This window comes from Erinaceus europaeus, chromosome 16 (genome assembly GCF_950295315.1).
Source record: "Erinaceus europaeus chromosome 16, mEriEur2.1, whole genome shotgun sequence".
NCBI classification, from domain to species: domain Eukaryota; kingdom Metazoa; phylum Chordata; class Mammalia; order Eulipotyphla; family Erinaceidae; genus Erinaceus; species Erinaceus europaeus.
The window spans coordinates 2,963,279-2,983,277 of record NC_080177.1 but is presented as its reverse complement, the minus strand read 5'-3'; the positions used below and the strand labels follow the sequence as shown (position 1 = coordinate 2,983,277).

Below are 19,999 nucleotides of genomic sequence, written 5' to 3'. Positions count from 1 at the left end.
AAGGAGGTGGAAGGAGACAGCATAATGTTTATGCCAAGACTCCACAGTCCTTGTCCCGTCACCCACACCACTGTAAGCCAGAGCTGAGCAGGGCTCTGGAAAGAAAAACAGAAGAAAGCGTTATTGTGGAGACTGACCGGCTCGGTCTGTACTGAGACATAAAGTCCATGTCGCCCAAGAGGCGGTGCAGCCAGGGAAACAGACGCAAGCACAAGCCCAGGCTCAGTCTCCAGCAGTGCACGAGGTCCTGAGTCCAGTCCCTGGTCTCCCCTGTGCCGGCGTGACGCTCTGGCTCTATCTCTCATTAGTAAAAAAAAAAAGAAAAAAAAAGAAAAAAAAGCAAGTAAGCAAAGGAATCTTCTCTCTACCAACAGAAAAGAGCAGAGGTGGAGGAGGCCTGCTGTGGGCTGCAGACTCGGCTGTGCTGAGTTCACAGGTCACGTCCGGATCAGCTTCTCCAGGGACAGGAAAGCTGACTATGGGGAAGGAATTCCTCGCTGACTGAAACAGCTCTCGGATTGATTCCCTCTGGCTCTTCCGCCCAGGCCCTTTATAGTTGGGCTTGCAGCTGCTGAACATTTGTCTTCTAAATAAGACCAGCTTCCAAAAAAGAAAAAAAAGACCAGTTCAGAGGACAGAGGGACGGACAGGGACTTCCCACTGCTGAGAGAGGCATTTGTGATTTAGATGATGACTGAGATGCAGCCATGATTTATCTATGTTTTAGAACTATTTTTATTGATTTATTTATTATTGGATAGAGACAGACAGACATTGAGAGGAGAGGGAGAGAGGAGCCGGGCAGTGGCCTGTAGTACTCAGCACAAGGACCGGCATAAGGATCCCGGTTCGAGCCCCGGCTCCCCACCTGCGGGGGAGTCACTTCCCAGGCGGTGAAGCAGGTCTGCAGGTGTCTATCTTTCTCTCCCCCTCTCTGTCTTCCCCTCCTCTCTCCATTTCTCTCTGTCCTATCCAACAAAGACGACATCAATAATAACAACAATAAAAACAACAAGGGCAGGAGTAGCGGTAGCGCAGCAGGTTAAGCACAGGTGGTGCTAAGCGCAAGGACCAGCATAAGGGTCCGGATTCCAGCCCCCGGCTCCCCACCTGCAGGGGGGGTCACTTCACAAGCGGTGAAGCAGGTCTGCAGGTGTCTGTCTTTCTCTCCCCCCCTTTTAAAAAATATTTATTCCCTTTTGTTGCCCTTGTTGTTTTATTGTTGTAGTTATTGTTGTTGTTGATGTCGTTGTTGTTGTTGGATAGGACAGAGAGAAATGGAGAGAAGAGGGGAAGACAGAGGGGGGGAGAAAGTCAGACACCCGCAGACCTGCTTCACTTGTGAAGCAACCCCTTTGCAGGTGGGGGGGCGATCAAACCGGGATCTTGATGCCTGTCCTTGCGCTTTGCCCCGTGTACGCTTAACCTGCTGCGCTACCACCTGCCCCTCCTCATTATTACCAATAGTTTGCAAGGTTGTAAAATGACAGGGCAGAGAACTCCACACCGCGCCCCCTCCATCGGTCTGTGCCGCCACCTTCCCAGTACTCACAGAGATGATGTCTTAAAATCATTTTAATGTATTATTACCGTTGAGAGGGAGAGAGAGACAGAGAGAGGAACCAAAACACCACTCCAGTATGTGTGGCACTGGGGACTGAGCTGGAAACCTCAGTCATGCAAGTCCCGTGCTCTCCCCGCCGGGCTATTTCCTCTAGCCCCGTTCCCGCCCTCAGATTTGGGCTCACCCGGTGAGCTGCCTTCTGCTCTGTTCCCCCAGCCCCCTGTGGGTGATTGTTGGCTAGGCTTGCACTTTTCTAGTGGACTATATTTCCTGATTTCAAAAACTATTTTAGGAGTGTGTTTATCTTTATAAATGAGAGGAGGGGAAGGGGAGAGAGGCCAGAGCCCTGCTCTGCTCTGGCTATGGTGGTACTGGGGATTGAACCTGGGGTTCTTGGCACTCAGGCAGAAGATCCTTTTCTCCTTCCTTTTTTTAAAAAAAAAAAATTTATTTAATTATTCATTCCCTTTTGTTGCCCTTGTTGTTTTATTGTTGTAATTATTATTGATGTCGTTGTTGGACAGGACAGAGAGAAATGGAGGGGGGGGAGACAGAGAGGGGGAGAGAAAGACAGACACCCGCAGACCTGCTTCACCGCCTGTGAAGCGACTCCCCTGCAGGTGGGGAGCTGGGGTTCAAACTGGGATTCTTATGCCCGTCCTTGCGCTTTGCACCACCTGCGCTTAACCTGCTGCGCTACCGCCCGAGTCCCTCCTTCCTTCCTTTTAAATTGTCACCAGGGTTATTGCTGGGGCTCAGTGTCTGTGTGATGAATCCACCTCTCCTTTCTCCTTCTCCTTCTCCTCCTTTATTTAATAGGTCAGAGATAAATTGAGAGGAGAGGGGGAGACAGATAAAGATAGTTGCAGACGTGCTTCATTCTCACAAAGTGTCCCCCCTGCAGATGAGGCGTAGGGGCTTGAACCTGGGTCCTTGTGTGTGCCCAGCTCCCGTGACATTAGTTTCTACATCTGCCAAATGGGCATCGTGCCTGGTGCCCAGCAGACGGGGTGTGCAAATGCTCCATGCACAAGAGAGAGAGAGAGAGAGAGAGAGAGAGAGCGCCTGAATGTGTGTGTCTGTGTCTGTGTGTCTGTGCAGACCATAACCCGTCCAAGCCACCCGATTCTCTGCCCGAGAAGGAGAGAGCTCTTTCTCCCACGGACCCCAGCACCCAGGCTCCCCTGCCAGCTGTCCCTTGGCTCCCAGACTGAGCCAATATCGCTGCCATGCTTGTTTGTTTTGTTACCAGAGCCCTGCTCAGCTCTGGCTGATGGTGGTGTTGGGGATTGAACCTGGGACTCTGGAGCCTCAGGCATGTGAGTCTCTTTGCAGAATCATTATGCTGTCCACCCCCACCCTGGGAGCCTGGGGTTCCTCACAGGGGTGGCAGGAGCTCTAGACTGCGCTTGGGAAATAGCAAGTAAGCCCCCCAGCTCCTCTGAGCCGTTAGTCATGTGTCCCACCTGCACTCAACCAGGTGTGCCACCAGGGCTCCCCCTTCTGCCCTGACCCCGGCCAGGGCCAGCCCTCATCTGCCTCCCAGCAATGGGGGTGGGGGGTGTTTTATTTCCCCAGAGCCCTGCTGAGCTCATGCTGGTGCTGGGGATGGAACCTGGGACCTCAGAGCCTCAGGCGTTAGAGTCTTTTTGCATCAACATTATGCTGTCTCCTGACCAGTTTACTTTTTAGAGCTACCTTTTTTTTTTTCTGTTTATTTATAAAAGAGGAGAGGGGAGTCGGGCTATAGCACAGCGGGGTTAAGTGCAGGTAGTGCAAAGCGCAAGGATCAGTGTAAGGATCCCGGTTCGAGCCCCCGACTCCCCACAGGCGGTGAAGCAGGTCTGCAGGTGTCTAACTTTCTCTCCCCCTCTCTGTCTTCCTCTCCTCTCTCCATTTCTCTCTGTCCTACCCAACAATGATGACAACAATAATAACTACAACAACAATAAAAACAAGGACAACAAAAGGGAAAAATAAATAAAATAAAAATCAAAAAAATTTAAATAAAAAAATAAATCTTTAAAAAAAAGAAGAAAGAACATAACTCCCACTCATTCTTTGTCCAGGTGCTAAGAGTCCCTTGTGGTGCAGAATAAGCTAAGCGTGTCCTTCTGGGCCGAGGGTCAGTCCACCTGGTCGGGGGTCAGCCTTACTATACATGAGGCCTTGTTTTGGGGCCTCGGCACTGCATGGGGGCCCCACAGTACTGGGGGGAGCTCCCTGGTGCCGGAGCAGTGCTGTGGTGTCTCTCATCCGTCTTGCTCTCTATCTGAAATAAAAGGAATAAAAAGAAAATTGGCCCCGGAGTGATGGTCTGGACATAGCTCCCCTCCCCCCAAAAAGGGGGGGGGCAGGCGGTAGCACAGCCGGTTAAGTGCACATGGTGCAAAGCACAAGGACCGGCGTCAGGGACCCGGTTCGAGCCCCGGTTCCCCACCTGCAGGGGAGTCGCTTCACAGGGCAGTGAAGCAGGTCTGCAGGTGTCTGTCTTTCTCTCCCCCTCTGTCTTCTCCCCTTTCTCTCCATTTCTCTCTGTCCTATCCAACAGCGACGACATCCATAACAACAATAAACAACAAGGGCAACAAAAGGGAAAAAATGGCCTCCAGGAGCAGTGGATTTGTAGTGCAGGCACCGAGTCCCAGTGACAACCCTGGAGACAAAAAAGAAAAAAACGTTTACTCCAGCAGCATACAGATGAGAGATCTTGTTCAAAGCTAGGTAACTGGGGGCCTCTGGACAGCCAGACTTCAAGTTTGGGGTGACTCCACAACCTGGAGACCTCTTGTTTTTTTTTTAATTAATTAATTAATTAGTTAGTTATTTTTGCCAGAGCCCTGCTCAGGTCTGGCTTAGAGCGGTGCAGGGCATAGAATGTGGGATTCAGGGGTCTCAGGCATGAGAGTCTCTTTGCATAATCATTATGCTATCTACCCCCCGTTATATTTTTAAAATTAAATTTAAATTAAGTAATTTATTATTATTGCCATCGGAAGGTTACTGCTGGGGCTCAGTGGCTGCCTGGTGGTTCAGAGAGAAATTGAGAAGGGGCAGACTAGAGACAGAGAGACACCTGCAGCCCTGCTTCAGTGCTTATGAAGTGTCCCCCTGCAGGTGTGGACCCGGGGTTGGAGGCCGTGTGTGTCTAAAATTAAAAACAATTGGGGGGGGGGGTGGTCTGGGAGGTGGCACAGTGGATAAAGCATTGGACTCTCAACCATGAGGTCCTGAGTTCAATTTCCGGCAGCACATGTACCAGAGTGATGTCTGGTTTTCTCTCTCTTTGCCTGTCTTTCTCATGAATAAGTAAATAAACTTCTAAAAAAAAATTGGGGTTGGATGGTAGTGCAGCGGGTTAAGTGCACGCGGTGCAAAGCGCAAGGTCCGGCTTAAGGATCCAGGTTCGAGCCCCCAGCTCCCCACCTGCAGGGGAGTCGCCTCACAAGCAGTGAAGCAGGTCTGCAGGTGTCTTTGTCTTCCCCTCTCTCGATTTTTCTGTTTTATCCAAAAAAGAAAGAAAGAGAGAAAAGAAAAGAAAAGAAATTAAAAACAATTACAAGTTGACTCCAGAGCAGTGGTTTCAATAGGTATCAGAGGTCTTGATGCTGCAGTAAAAAACAGACAAACAAACAAACAAACAAAAGGCCGGTGAGGTCGCACTGAAGAAAGCTTTTGTGCAGTGGTCTCTCCCTGTCTCCCTCTCTTCCTCTCAGCCTCAGTTTTTCTGCCTGAAATAGTCATCCCAGGGCCATGAAGCCTAAGAGATTATCGCCTCCCCCAAAAAAAGAATATTAAAATAAAAACAGATTTTAAAATAAATATAAAAAAATAGAGTCGGGCGGTAGCGCAGCGGGTTAAGTGCAGGTGGCGCAAAGCACAAGGACCGGCGTAAGGATCCCAGTTCGAGCCCCCGGCTCCCCACCTGCAGGGGAGTCGCTTCACAGGCGGTGAAGCAGGTCTGCAGGTGTCTGTCTTTCTCTCCCCCTCTCTGTCTTCCCCTCCTCTCTCCATTTCTCTCTGTCCTATCCAACAACGACGACATCAATAATAACTACAACAATAAAACAAGGTCAACAAAAGGAAATAATAAATAAAATTAAAAAACCAGTTTTTTTCACTGTTAGATCCCCCCCCCCAGGCTTTGTGCCTTTGTAATTTCCCTGCCCTCTTGTTTTACTTGATGTGAAAGACACCAGAGAAAAGAGACCCAGCATACTGCTCTCCCACTCACAAAACTTCCACTGTGCGTAGTGCTCTCATGTGGTGGTCGAGGACTCGAACCCGGGTCCGCACACACAGAATTGTGTGCACTCTGGGTGACCTGTGCTTGACCCTCCCCTGAATGTCACTTTTTTCACACCAGCATGGCTCTCTTTATTCCCTTCACGCAAAGGCCATAGTCCCATTTTTGTACTGTATCTTCTTTTTCTTTTCTTTTTTTATTACTGATTTAATATTGATTTACACAACCATAAGATAATAGGGATGTCATTCCACACTGTTCACATCACCAGAGTACTGTGTCCCCATTCCCTCCACTGGAAACTGCAGTGATTCTCCTGAGGTCACAGATATGGGTTGACATTTTATTTTATTTTATTTTATTTTATTTTATTTTATTTTATTTTATTTTATTTTATTTTATTTTATTTTATTTATTTTTGCCTCCAGGTTTATCGCTGAAGCTCAGTGCCAGCACTATGAATCCACTGCTCCTGGCAACCATTTAAATTTTTTTCCCATTTTTTTAAATTGTATAGAAGAGAGAGAGAGATTGACAGAAGAGGGGACACAGAGAGGAGGAGAGAAAGATAGACATCTGCAGACCTGCTTCACCGCCTGTGAAGTGACCCACCTCTCCTGCAGGTGGGGAGCCGAAGCTCGAACTGGGATCTTTGTGATGGTCCTTGCGCTTCGTACTGTGTGCGCTTGACCCGCTGCGCTACCGGCCGGTCCCCCACCTATTACTACTTCCAAGTGTCCTTCCTTTTCTCTCTCAGATGAGGGAAGCAGTGCCTGGCTTCCTCTGGTGATTTCCGGATTCACTTCCCTTTCAGTGATGGGATAAAAACCACATTCCTGGTGACAAAGGCTTCAGGTCCTGGTGGAACTGAGGTTCAGAGCCCTCTGGTCCACCTCCCCCTAACACTTTCCCCCCTCAGGGAATATGGACCAAAATTCTTTTGGGGGGAGCAGAAGGAAGGGATTCTGGCATCTGTGAATCCAGCTTCTCTGCCGGATATAGATGTTGGCAGGTCGATTTCTTTAAAAGAATTACTTCTTTATAAATGAGAGAGAGGTGGGGGTGGGGGGGGGACGTGGAGAGCATCATTCAGACACAAGTGCTGCCAGGGGTTAAACTCAGGACTTCACACTGGGAGTCCCGCTGTGCCCCCTCGAGGGCCTCTGTCCCCATTCCTGTCCCCTGTCACTTCTTTCTCCGCCTTGCATGGAGAGGATCAACAAGGCTGTCGTGGCTGCATGGCAGATGTGACAGCCCTCGTCCCCCGAAGCCACAGTCCTGGGAGTCCCTGGGTGCCCCGAGCAGCCCGCGGGAGTCGGCTCAGGGTGCGAGCAGAGCCGCGTGAGTGGGTGGCCTGTCACTCCTCTTCTGTGTGTGTGTGTATGCGTGTGTTTTTCAGCACGACTGTGTGCAGAGGCATGCCGTGGGAAGGTAATTTATATGATTTGAGAAGCCTGTTTGATTCCAAGGGGTAAGTCGGTTTCTTTCTCCCTCGTTCTCTCTTTTTATCCCACCCGCCCACCCACCCACCCACCCAAGGCTAAGAACGCAGGGCTCTCATGTGTCTCCATCATCTGTGAACCTGTTTTCTTGACTTTTCACGACGTTCGCTTAATGCTTTGGAAGCTCGCTGTGGAAGTGGAATGAAAGATGACCGCTTGTCTCCACTCCCATTTGATTGTCTTTTCTCTTTTTAAGCTCCGCCTCCCCCGACCCTGCTCCCCAGGGCCCCCGGCGGTCACCCCTTGCACAGTGTTCTTTCTCGTCTCCGCTGTGTCTCCGTCCCGTCCTCTGTAGATAATCTCTCTCCAGCAAGATTCCCTTCTTGTGTTCTGCTGCCTGCCTCGTGTGGACCATTCTAGACTAGCCCAGGGCTCACAGCCCCGCTCGCCCTGCCGAGAAGTGCTCTGTTGTCTCATTTGCTGAGTCCAGTGTGTCCTGAGCTGCAGAGCCCCCTCAGCCTGGACCCCGAATGAGAACTGGGGGGCTGGAGCTGGGGGGTGACAGCATCATGGTTCTACCTGAGGCTCCACAGTTCCAGGTTCAGTCCCTAACACCACCATCAGCCAGAGCTGCGCAGGGCTCGAGAGAAGAAGATGATGATGATTATAATGGGGAGGCAACATAGTGATTCTGCAAAGTCTCTTGCCTGAGGCTCTGAGGAAGCAGGTACAATCCCCAGCACCACCATAATCCAGAGCTAAGCGGTGCTCTGGTCTCTGTGTTTTTCTCCCTGTCTCTGTCTCTCATTAAAAGGGGGAGGACAGGTGGTGGTGCGCCTGGTTAAGTGCTCACATTGCACTGCACAAGGACCCAGGTTCAAGCCCCTAGCCCCCACCTGCAAGGGAGAAAGCTTCACGAATGGTGAAGCAGGGCTTCTCCCTCTCTATCTCCCCCTTCTCTCTCGATTTCTATCTCTGTCCAATAATAAATACATTTTTTAAAAGACCCGGGTTAGAACCCCAGGTCCCCAGCTGCAAGGGTGGAGGGAATGCTTCACGAGCGGTGAAACAGGCTGCAGATTTCTCTCACTTTCTTTCTCTCTCTCCCTCTCTCTCTCCCCTGTCCTCTATTTCTCTCTGTCCTGTCAAATAAAAATTAGGAAGAGGGAGTCAGGCAGTAGCACAGCGGGTTAAGTGCATGTGGCGCGAAGCACAAGGACCGTCGTGAGGATCCCCGGCTCCCCACCTGCAAGGGAGTCGCTTCACAGGCGGTGAAGCAGGTCTGCAGGTGTCTGTCTTTCTCTCCCCGTCTCTGTCTTCCCCTCCTCTCTCCATTTCTCTGTTCTATTCAACAACGACGACATCAACAACAAGAATAACTACAACAATAATAAATAAAGGCAACAAAAGGGGAAATAAATAAATATGAAAAAAAAAGAAAGATGGAAAAATGGCCTCCAGGAGCAGTGGACTCGGTGCCAGCACCGAGCCTCAGTGAGAACCCTGGAGGCAGCAAATACATTTTTAAAAAAGTGAGTCAAACTCTCAAACAAGAGATCTTGAGTGACAGTGCATGTGCCTGAATGATACTTGGGATCCTCCCAGAAATAGCTGAAGTGAATAAATTAAAAAAAAAAAATTTTTTTTTTTTTTTTTTTTTTTTTTACCTCCAGCGCTATCTCTGGGGCTCGGTGTCTGCACCATGAATCCACTGCTCCTGGAGGCTTTTTTTTTTTTTTCAATCGGTGTGGTTATTATAATTATTGTTATTGATGTCGTCGTTATTGGGCAGGACAGAGAGAAATGGAGAGAGGAGGGGAAGACAGAGAGGGGGAGAGAAAGACAGACACCTGCAGACCTGCTTCACCGCCTGGGAAGCGACTCCTCTGCAGGTGGGGAGCCGGGGGCTCGAACCGGGATCCTTCAGCCGGTCCTTGCACTTTGCACCACGTGCGCTTAACCCGCTGCGCTGCCGCCCGGCTCCCAGCTGGGCACTCGGAGGCCTCGGCAGCACCTAGTCTCGAGGGGGGATGGAATCGCGGCCTCCGCAGGCGGCCTTTCTGCAGCGTGTAGGTGACCGCGGACGCCGCACACAGGCATCGCGGCTCAGGCTGTTGCATCGACATCAAGACTCAGCAGAGCCCCAAGCGTTGTTGCCATTGACAATAACAACAGTAGGGAGTCGGGCGGTAGCGCAGCGGGCTAAGTGCACGTGGCGCAAAGCGCAAGGACCGGTGTGAGGGCGTGAGGATCCCGGTTCGAGCCCCCGGCTCCCCACCTGCAGGGGAGTCGCTTCACAAGCGGTGAAGCAGGTCTGCAGGTGTCTGTCTTTCTCTCCCCCTCTCTGTCTTCCCCTCCTCTTTCCATTTCTCTCTGTCCTATCCAACAACAACGACAACAATAACTACAACAACGACAAAAAGGACAACAAAAGGGAATATATATATATATATATATATTAACAAAAAAACAATAACGGCAAAAAAAAAGTCAGTGACCTGGGGGATAGTCATGTACAGTATTACTAAGTAAAACTTAAGTCTTTGGTAGCTCAGACAGGACAGTCTGTTTGCATAAACACATAGAAAAAGTACAGAGAGAGATAAAGACCAAAGCCCTGCTGAGCTCTGGCTGGTGGTGGTGCTGAGGATTGAACCTGGGACCTCAGAGCCTCAGACAGGAGAGGGTTTTGCACAATCATTCTGCTGTCTCCCCAACCCAAATCTTTATTTGTAATGATAGAAACAGAGCCCAGAGCCCTGTTCAGCTCTAGCTGATGGTGATGCTGCGCATTGAACCTGGGACTTCAGAGTCTCAGACAGGAAAGTCTGTGGCAGAACAACTACTGCTATTATTATTACTACTACTATCATTCTTATTTTACCCGGAACCCTCCCTGCTCAGCTCTGGCTGATGGTGTTGCTGGGGATTGAACCTGGGACTCCAGAGCCTCAGGCAGGAGACTCTCTTTACAGAACTACAACTGTTACTACTACTGCTGCTACTACTACTACTACTACTACTACTACTACTACTACTACTACTGTTATAATCATTATTATTTCCCCCAGAGCTCTGCTAGATAGGACAGAGAGAAATGGAGAGAGGAGGGGAAGACAGACAGGGGGAGAGAAAGACAGACACCTGCAGACCTGCTTCACCGCCTGTGAAGCGACTCCCCTGCAGGTGGGGAGCCGGGGTCTCGAACCGGGAGCCTTATGCCGGTCCTTGCGCTTCCTGCCACCTGTGCTTAATCCGCTACAGTACCGCCTGACTCCCTTCCCTCTTCACTTTGATTTGTATCTCTTTCTCATTAAAATGGAATAAATAAAATATGGGTGAGGAAAGGAAAAAAAAGAAGAGTCTTGGAGGTCCAGAGAAATTACCCAGACTGAAAAGCAAAAAAAAATTCAGGAGTTGGGTGGTGGTGCACCTGGTTGAGCACACATGTTACAGTGCACAAGGACCCCAGTTCGAGCCCCCGTTCCCCACCTGCAAGGGGAAAGGTTTGCAAGTGGTGATTGCTGGGGCTCTGTGCCTGCACTACAAATCCACTGCTCCTGGAGGCTTTTTTTTTTTTTCTTTTGTTGCCCTTCTTGTTTTATCACTGTTGTGGTTATTGTTGTTGTTGTTATTGTTGTCGTTGGATAGGATAGAGAAACCGAGAGAGGAGGGAAAGAAAGGAGGAAAGACAGACACCTGCAGACCTGCTTCACCACCTGTGAAGTGACTCCCTTGCAGATGGGGAGCCGGGGGCTGGAACCAGGATCCTCACGCGGGTCCTTGCACTTGGTGCCTTATGCGCTTAACCCGCTATGCTATACTGCCTGAACCCCAGAGACTTAATTTAAAGAATTGACTCAAGCCAGGGAGACAGGATAATGGTTCTACCAAAGACTACCCAGCCTGAGGCTCTGAGGTCCCAGGTTCAGTCCCCAGCACCACCATCAGCCAGAGCTGAGCAGAGTTCTGCTGAAAAAGGAAAAAGAACTGGCATATGCTGTGGTGTACACACAGTGAGCCCAAAACTGAGGGTAGGCTGAGAGGCTCCGGCAGACTCCCTCTCCTGGCCCGGCTCGTCTTTGCTTTTTTTTTTTTTTTTTTTTAATATTTAGTTATTCTCTTTTGTTGCCCTTGTTGTTTTATTGTTGAAGTTATTGTTGTTGTTGGATAGGACAGAGAGAGATGGAGAGAGGAGGGGAAGACAGAGGGGGAGAGAAAGACAGACACCTGCAGACCTGCTTCACCGCCTGGGAAGCGACCCCCCTGTCTTTGTTCTACTGAAGACCACTGACTAATCGGGTGGGGCCCACACTCGTCTTTCTCTGCTGTTTTACTCCCAAGTGTTCAGATGTACTGCTGACCCCCATGACATGGACATGGTGGGGTGGGTGGTAGTGCACCCAGTTAAGCGCACATATTAAGTGCAAGGACCTGGGTTCGAGCCCCCTCTCCCCACCTGCAGGGGTATGCTTCATGCATGGTGAGACAGATCTGCAAGTGGCTCTCTTTCTATCTCCCTGTACTCCTTCAATTCCTCTCAGTCTCACGTAATAAAAATTAGAAAGGAAAAAATGGCCACTGGGGTTGGTGGATTCATAATGTTGGCACCAAGCCCCAGCAATAAAGACAGTAAGGAAGCAAAAAAGAAAGAGGGGGCCGGGAGTCGGGCTGTAGCACAGCGGGTTAAGCGCAGGTGGCGCAAAGCACAAGGACCAGCATAAGGATGCCGGTTCAAACCCCGGCTCCCCACCTGCAGGGGAGTCGCTTCCCAGGCGGTGAAGCAGGTCTGCAGGTGTCTGTCTTTCTCTCCTCCTCTCTGTCTTCCCCTCCTCTCTCCATTTCTCTCTGTCCTATCCAACAACGACAACAACAATAATAACTACAACAATAAAGAAACAACAAGGGCAACAAAAGGGAATAAATAAATAAAATAAATATTAAAAAAAAAAAAAGAAAGAGGGGTTAGGGGTGGTGGTGCACCTGGCTGAATGCATGTGTTACAATGCGCAAGGACCCGGGTTCAGGGCTGCTGGTGTCTCTGTTTCTCTCTCTTATCTCCTGACCACCTCTCGATTTCCCTCTCGATTTCTCTTTCTCTCTCTCCCTCCCTCCCTCTCAATTTCTCTCTCTCTCTCTCTCTTTACCAGAGCCCTGTTCAACTCTGACTGATGGTGGGGGGATTGAACCTGGGACTTCAGAGCCTCAGGCATGAGAATCTTTGCAGAGCCACTGTGCTGTCAACTCCCACCCCTTCAATTTCTCTGTACAGAAATAAATAAAATCTAGAAAAAGAATCCACAAAGTTCAGCAACTAGTTAGTTATTAGTGGGAGAGGAGGAGAGAGAAAAAGAAGCAAACATCACTCTGCGATGCATGTCTGGGATGGAATTTGGGACCGTATGCTGGAGTCTAAGGCTTTACCCACTGGGCCATCTCCGGGCCACTTTGTCTCTGTCTTGGGGGAAGAGTGGGGACATTTGCTTGCAATCTGCCTGGGGACAAGGACAGGCTCTGCAGGGCTGAGGGAGGCTCCAGGCTGAGCAGAGGCGGAGCTGGGGGAGCAGGTGTCCACTGTCCCCACCTGCTGTTTCCAGAGCCCCAGTGACAACCCACTTCCAGCCCTGTAATCTCGTTTCCCCTCGATCTGTGGGCTGTCACACGCCCCCCTTCAGCTCCCACGCGGCAGCCTGGGGACAGGAAGGGGTTTGCGAGCACCCCAGCTGGCTGTGTGTGCCCGCGTGTGTGTGTCCCCGTGTGTGTGTGTCCCCGTGTGTGAGCGTGTCCCCGTGTGTGAGCGTGTCCCTGTGTGTGTCCCCGTGTGTGTGTCCCTGTGTGTGTGTGTCCCCGTGTGTGAGCATGTCCCCGTGTGTCCCCGTGTGTGTCCCTGTGTGTCCCCGTGTGTGAGCGTGTCCCCGTGTGTGTGCCCCCGTGTTTGTGTCCCCGTGTGTGTGTCCCTGTGTGTGAGCGTGTCCCCGTGTGTGTCCCCATGTGTGTGTCCCTGTGTGTGTCCCTGTGTGTGAGCGTGTCCCCGTGTGCGTGTCCCCGTGTGTGAGCATGTGTCACCATGTGTGTGTCCCTGTGTGTCTCCGTGTGTGTGTGCCCCCGTGTGTTCCCATGTGTGACTGTGCCCCCTGTGTGTGTGTGCCGTGTGTGTGAGTGTGCCCCCTGTGTGTGTGCCCGTGTGTGTGTGCCCATGTGTGTGTGTGCCCCCATGTGTTCCCATGTGTGACTGTGCCCCCGTGTGTGTGTGCCCGTGTGTGTGTGCCCATGTGTGTGACTGTGCCCCTGTGTGTGTGTGTGCCCATGTGTGTGAGTGTGCCCTGTGTGTTCCCATGTGTGTGTGTGCCCGTGTGTGTGACTGTGCCCCTGTGTGTGTGTGCCCATGTGTGTGAGTGTGCCCCCTGTGTGTGCCCGTGTGTGTGACTGTGCCCCCCTGTGTGTGTGTCCCCGTATGTGTGTGTGTGTCCCCATGTGAGTGTGTCCCCATGTGTGTGTGTGCGTGCCGGCCATTGTACGGCACAGCCTCTCTCCTCGGCCTTCGTCTGGGTGTTTCTGGTCTCAGTTTAACGCCAGAGAGCGAAGCAGGCAAGCTCTTGCCCTGACTTGTGGGGCTTGAGGTGGTGGGGGCCCTCCTCTCCTCCCGTCCCTCGGCCTGAAGTGTTTTCACTGTGAGGGGCAGGGGGGACAGAGATGAGTCTTGTAGACTCTAACACATGCCCCATGCAAGAGCCAGCAGTGGCGGTGCCGCTAAGTCCTGTGTTACTGATGGACTTATTTTATTTCGGATAGAGACAGAAATGGAGAGGGGAGAGGGAGAGACACCTGCAGCCCTGCTTCACTGCTTATGAAGCTTCCCTCCTGCAGGTGGGGAGTGGGGCTTTGAACCCCGGGGCCTTCTGCATTATAACTACCCGGCCCTGATTAGCTTTTTGTTTTTTACAGACAAAAGGGGAGAGAGAAGAGAAAGGGAAGGCATCACAGCACTGCTCTACCATGCCTAGGACTCCCCTAGCACCTGGGTCTACGAGCCAGGTTCCAGCCCCCAGCCCTCACCTGCAGGGGCCGCTTCACAAGCAGTGAGACAGGGCTGCAGGCGTCCCTCCTCCCTCTCCCCTCTCAGTCTCTCATTCCATATCCAAAACATGTAAATAAACAGGAGCCGAGCGCTGATGCACTAGTTAGATGCACATGTTTCCATGGGCAAGGACCTGGGTTTGAGACCCCACTCCCCACCTCAGGATGAAGCTCCCTAAGCGGTGAAGCAGGGCGTCAGGTCTCTCCCTCCCCGTCTTTCTCCCTCTCTATCTCACCCTTCCCTCTCTGTCTCTATCCAAAAAATAAATAAAATCTAAATGAAAACAGTGAGACCAAAGCGCGAATGATGGGGCTGGGTGGTGGCACGGCTGGTTGAGCGCTCACATCACAGGGCACAAGGACCCAGGTTCAAGTCCCCAGTCTCCACCTGCAGAGGGGAAGCTTTGGGAGCAGTGAAGCAGGGCTGCAGATGTCTCTGTCTCTCCCTCTATCCCCCCTCTCCTCTTGATCTCTGGCTGTCTCTATCCAATAAATAAAGATAATTAAAAAAAATACTTAAGAGGCCGGGTGGTGGTGCATCTGGTTGAGCGCACATGTTACAGTGCGCAGGGACCCGGGTTCAAGCCCCCGGTCCCCACCTGCAGGGGGAAAGCTTTGCGAGGGGTGAAGCAGGGCTGCAGGTGTCTCTCTGTCTCTCTCCCTCCCCCTTCTCTCTCGATTTCTCTCCGTCTCTATCCAAATAAATAAATAGATACTAAAGTAACAAAACCCCACAAAGGATGAAGCCAAGGCCTGAGGGGTGGCAGGGAGGGGCCCGGGGTCCGGGGCCGGGGGGGGGGGGGGGGGGGGGACGGCAGAGCCCTGGCCGCACCCTGACCGCCCCGCCGCCCGTGCCCAGGACCAGCCTGGAGGCGCTGCAGAAGAAGCTGGAGGAGCTGGAGCTGGACGAGCAGCAGCGCCGCCGCCTGGAAGCCTTCCTGACGCAGAAGCAGAAGGTGGGGGAGCTGCGGGACGACGACTTCGAGAAGCTGAGCGAGCTGGGCGCCGGCAACGGTGGCGTGGTCTTCAAGGTCTCCCACAGGCCGTCGGGGCTCGTCATGGCCAGGAAGGTGAGCCCCCTCCCCACCCCACCCGCCCCCGAGACCCCCGGCCGGCCTGCCTCTCTCTTTTAGCTTTTATTGCATTTCTTTCTTTTTTATTTTTTAAACTTTTAAAGAAATTTTATTTATTCTCTTTTGTTGCCTTGTTTTATTGCTGTAGTTATTATTGTTGTTGTCGTTATTGATGTCGTTGTTGGGTAGGACAGAGAGAAATGGAGAGAGGAGGGGAAGACAGAGAGGGGAGAGAAAGACAGACGCCTGCAGACCTGCTTCGCCGCCTGGGAAGCGACTCCCCTGCAGGCGGGGAGCCGGGGGCTCAAACCGGGATCCTCATGCCGGTCCCTGCGCTTTGCGCCACCTGCGCTTAACCCGCTGCGCCACCGCCCGACTCCCTTTGTTTCTCTGTTTTTTTTTTCTTTGTTTTTGATAGAGCGTGAGAGACAAAGTCATGTGACCAAAAGCCCTGCCCCACTTGTGAAGCATCCCCCCTTGCAGGGCTTGAACCCTGGTCATTAAGCACGCTAATGTGTGTGTTCAACTGGGGGCACCACCACCTGGCCCTGAAAATATTTTTATTGTTATTTATTTTTGATAGGACAGCGAGAAATTGAGAAGGGCTGGGGAGAGACCTGCAGTCCCGCTTCACCCCTTGTGAAGCTTCCCCCCTGCGGGTGGGGACGAGGGGCTTGAACTTGGGACCCTGTGCATGGTGCCATGTGCGCTCTGCCAGAAGCAGCACTGCCCGCCCTGCCCCGTCTTTCTTTTTGATAAAGTGTGGGAGACAAGTAAGAGGAAGACAGGGAAAAGCGATGAGACCCTGTGGGTGGGGAGCGGGGACTTGAACCTGGGGTCACTGGTGGTAACGCCCCGCCCGTCCCGCCCCACCCGCAGCTGATCCACCTGGAGATCAAGCCGGCCATCCGCAACCAGATCATCCGCGAGCTGCAGGTGCTGCACGAGTGCAACTCGCCCTACATCGTGGGCTTCTACGGCGCCTTCTACAGCGACGGCGAGATCAGCATCTGCATGGAGCACATGGTAGGCGGGGCCGGGGGCGGGATCAGCATCTGCATGGAGCACATGGTGGGCGGGGCCGGGGCGGGATCAGCATCTGCATGGAGCACATGGTGGGCGGGGCCGGGGCGGGATCAGCATCTGCACGGAGCACATGGTGGGCGGGGCCGGGGGCGGGATCAGCATCTGCATGGAGCACATGGTGGGCGGGGCCGGGGCGGGATCAGCATCTGCATGGAGCACATGGTGGGCGGGGCCGGGGCGGGATCAGCATCTGCATGGAGCACATGGTGGGCGGGGCCGGGGCGGGATCAGCATCTGCACGGAGCACATGGTGGGCGGGGCCGGGGCGGGGTCAGCGCCTGCACGGAGCACATGGTGGGCGGGGCCGGGGCCAGCCCCTACATGGATTACATGATGGGCGGGGGCGGGGTCAGCGCCCGCACGGATCACATGGTGGGCGGGGCCGGGGTCAGCACCTACATGGATCACATCGTGGGCGGGGGCGGGGTCAGCACCCGCACAGATCACATGGTGGGTGGGGCCGGGGGCGGGATCAGCACCCACACGGAGCACATGGTGGGTGGCGTGGGGGCGGGGTCAGCACCTGCATGGAGCACGGGGTGGACAGGGGTCATCTGCATGGAGCACATGGTGGGCGGGGCGGGGTCAGCACCTGCATGGAGCACGGGGTGGACAGGGCTCATCTGCATGGAGCACGTGGTGGGCGGGGCCGGAGTCAGCATCTGCATGGAGCACATGGTGGGCGGGGCGGGGTCAGCACCTGCGTGGAGCACCAGGTGGGTAGGGGGGCTGGAGGATGTGTACTGGGAAGCTGGGGTCTGGGGAGTTAGGGCTGAGGTTGAGAGGCCAAGAGCTGGGGCTGGGAAACGGGGGGGGGGGGGGGGTGTGGGCTGGATGTTAGGGCTAGGAAGCCGGGGCGGGGGGCTGGTGTTCGGGGAGCTAGGGTCCTGGGGGCCCTGGCGCTGGAGAATGGAGGCCAGAGGCCCGGGGTGGGGGAACTGCGGGCTGGGTGTTGGGGTGCCGGGTGGCTGGGCCTCGCTGACACAGAGCCTCCCTGAGCCTGTGCGTCTTGCTTTTCGGAAACATGCGTTACTGCCCTCGTGTGAGCACTGCAGACCTGTCACCTCGGCAGCCACTTCTTCTTTTCTCTCTGTTTTATTGCATGGAGACAGAGAAATTGACAGGGAAGGGGGAGATAGAGACCTGCTTCACTGCTTGAGAAACCTTCCCCTTGTAGGTGGGGACCGCGGCTCGAACCCCAGGTCCTCACGCATGGTAATATGTGCGCTTAACCGGGTGCCCCACTGCCTGTCCCCTTCCCCTGCTTGCCTCTCTTGGGGAGTGAGTCAGGGGTGCCCTGCTTTCTGGGCCTGAGGCTGAGTGACCTCCACACCCACCCACCCTCCCACCAAGTTGTTCAGCTTGTACTGAGGGAGAGACAGAGACAGAGACAGGCAGGCAGGCAGGCAGGAGAGACACAGTAGCCCCTCTTAAGCCTCCGTGGAGCTCCCTGTGTTCTCATCCGTGGTGCTCTAGTTTCTGGGCTGGAACCCAGCGCCTCACAGGCTCCCTGCCTCCCAGCCCGTGAGCATGTGGGGCCTCCAAGGAGTCCTGGGAGACCAGGAGGGCAGGAAGGTGTCAGTGATGGTGACAGTGAGAAGCCAGGCTGAGGCCCAGGAGGAGCGCTGGCAGGGGAGGGCTGGACTCCAGACATGGGGGCTGGGGTTCCACCCCAGCATTGTAAGGGCCCGAGTGATGCCCTGCTTCTCTCTCCTGAAGAAATCTTGGAGGGTGGGGGAGAAAGCATAATGGTTCTGCAAAGAGACTTCCCCGCCTGAGGCTCCGAAATCCCAGGTTCAATCCCCTGCACCACCATAAACCAGAGCTGAGCGGGACTCTGGTAAAACAAAACAAAACAAAACAAAAAAATGAAAGGAAAAAGGAGGAGGAGAAATGGCAAGAAGGAAGAATGCAGGGAAAGTCAGGAAGAGCCCTCTGCCCTCCTCGCTCTGTCCACTTGGAGGCGGGAGGTGGCGGTGTGTCACAGCCCGAGTCCTTATCCCTGAGTCACTCACCCGGCCCTGGCCCATGACACAGGCAGCTGGACAGAGGGCTTGGCCTGGAGCCTCTGCTGCCAGCCCAGTGTCCTGTGTCCCCTGTAACCCTAACCCTGTGTCCGTGTGTCTAGCCGCGCTCCTGCAGGGTCTGCAGGCAGGACTGCTTCGCTTCAACCTGACTCGCCCTGGCTCCCTCCCCCCAGAGGAAGGTGTGGGCGCCCCCCCCCACCCTGGGGGAAGGGGCCCCTGGTTTCTGGTGGCTGCCATATGCAGCCAGGCAGGGTGTGAGCCCGGCAGCTGATGACACACTTATTTTTAGGGCCTGTTCTGAGCGGAGCTGGGAGCTCTGAGGGGGCAGGGGCAGCAGGAGGGAGCGACAACCCACACTCACACACACTCACACACACTCACACACACTCTCACACACACACACACACTCACACACTCACACACACACACACTCACACACACACTCACACACACTCACACACACTCACTCACACACACACACTCACACACACTCACCCACACTCACCCACACACTTAACACTCACACTCACCCACACACACTCACCCCCCCACACACACACACTCACACACACACACTCACACACACACACTCACACTCACTCACACACACTCACACACACACACACTCACCCATACCCACACTCACACACACTCGCCCACACTCACACACACACTCACACACACTCACACACACTCACACACACACTTAACACTCACACTCACCCACACACACCCACACACACACTTAGCACTCACCCACACACACACACTAACACTCACACATACACACACACCCACACACTCACTCATACACACTCACACACACTCATACACTCACACACACCCCTCACCTGCACTTTCACACTCACACATAACACACACATCCACCCCCTCACACCCCTGCACACTCACGCCCTTACACAAACACGCCCTCACACACCCACACGCTCACGCCCTCACACACACACTCACACGTCCACACACACACACACACACGTCCTCACACACGCTCCCACCCCCGTGCACAGACCTTTCTCGGTGAGGAAGCGTGAGGGCTGCTGGGCGCCAGGAGTGCCCCATTCCGCACCTGCCGGCCTCTGGACCGTGAGGACCCCGGGGTCCCCTGCAGTCTCTCCCAGGACTCCCGCTTCAGTCCAGGAACCAGGGGACCTGCGGAGACACCCCAGTTCCTGGGCTCAGGGACGTGGCCTGGGAACTCCGTGGTGGTGGAGCAGTTCCGTGGTCTCGTCTGCTCTCCGTGTGTCTGAACTGACACAGGGTCACTCTCTGCGATGTGTGTTGAGTGACCGACTGAGGGGAGCCAGGCTGGGCCATCCCGGAGCTTGGTGGGAGAGGTCTTGTTCTGGGATGTTCTGTCGGCCCTGGAGAGGGGCTCAGGGCTGCCGCCGTTGACCCAGAAGGGAGCAGTGTGACTCTTCCATGGAGCTCTGTCTAGCCTGTCTAGTCTGTCTGTCTGTCTAGCC

At 53.7% G+C, this 19,999-nt stretch overlaps 2 protein-coding genes across 4 annotated transcripts in view; both read left to right on the top strand.

Annotated features, from left to right (window-relative positions):
* MAP2K1 (mitogen-activated protein kinase kinase 1) overlaps positions 1-19,999 on the top strand; it is a 60,388-nt gene that overhangs the window by 18,774 nt on the left and 21,615 nt on the right. For 2 of the 3 annotated variants that reach the window (XM_060175665.1, XM_060175664.1), the window contains exons 2-3: positions 15,189-15,399; positions 16,282-16,428. In XM_060175665.1, coding sequence (XP_060031648.1) covers positions 15,189-15,399; positions 16,282-16,428 — 358 coding nt within the window. Of the gene's footprint in view, positions 1-7,209; positions 7,282-15,188; positions 15,400-16,281; positions 16,429-19,999 lie in introns of all 3 variants that reach the window. The other variant, XM_060175663.1, reaches the window with a different exon arrangement.
* ZWILCH (zwilch kinetochore protein) overlaps positions 9,095-19,999 on the top strand; it is a 70,393-nt gene continuing 59,488 nt past the window's right edge. The window contains exon 1 of the mRNA XM_060175646.1: positions 9,095-9,144. The gene's annotated coding sequence lies outside the window, so the exon portion shown is untranslated. The remainder of the gene's footprint in view (positions 9,145-19,999) is intronic.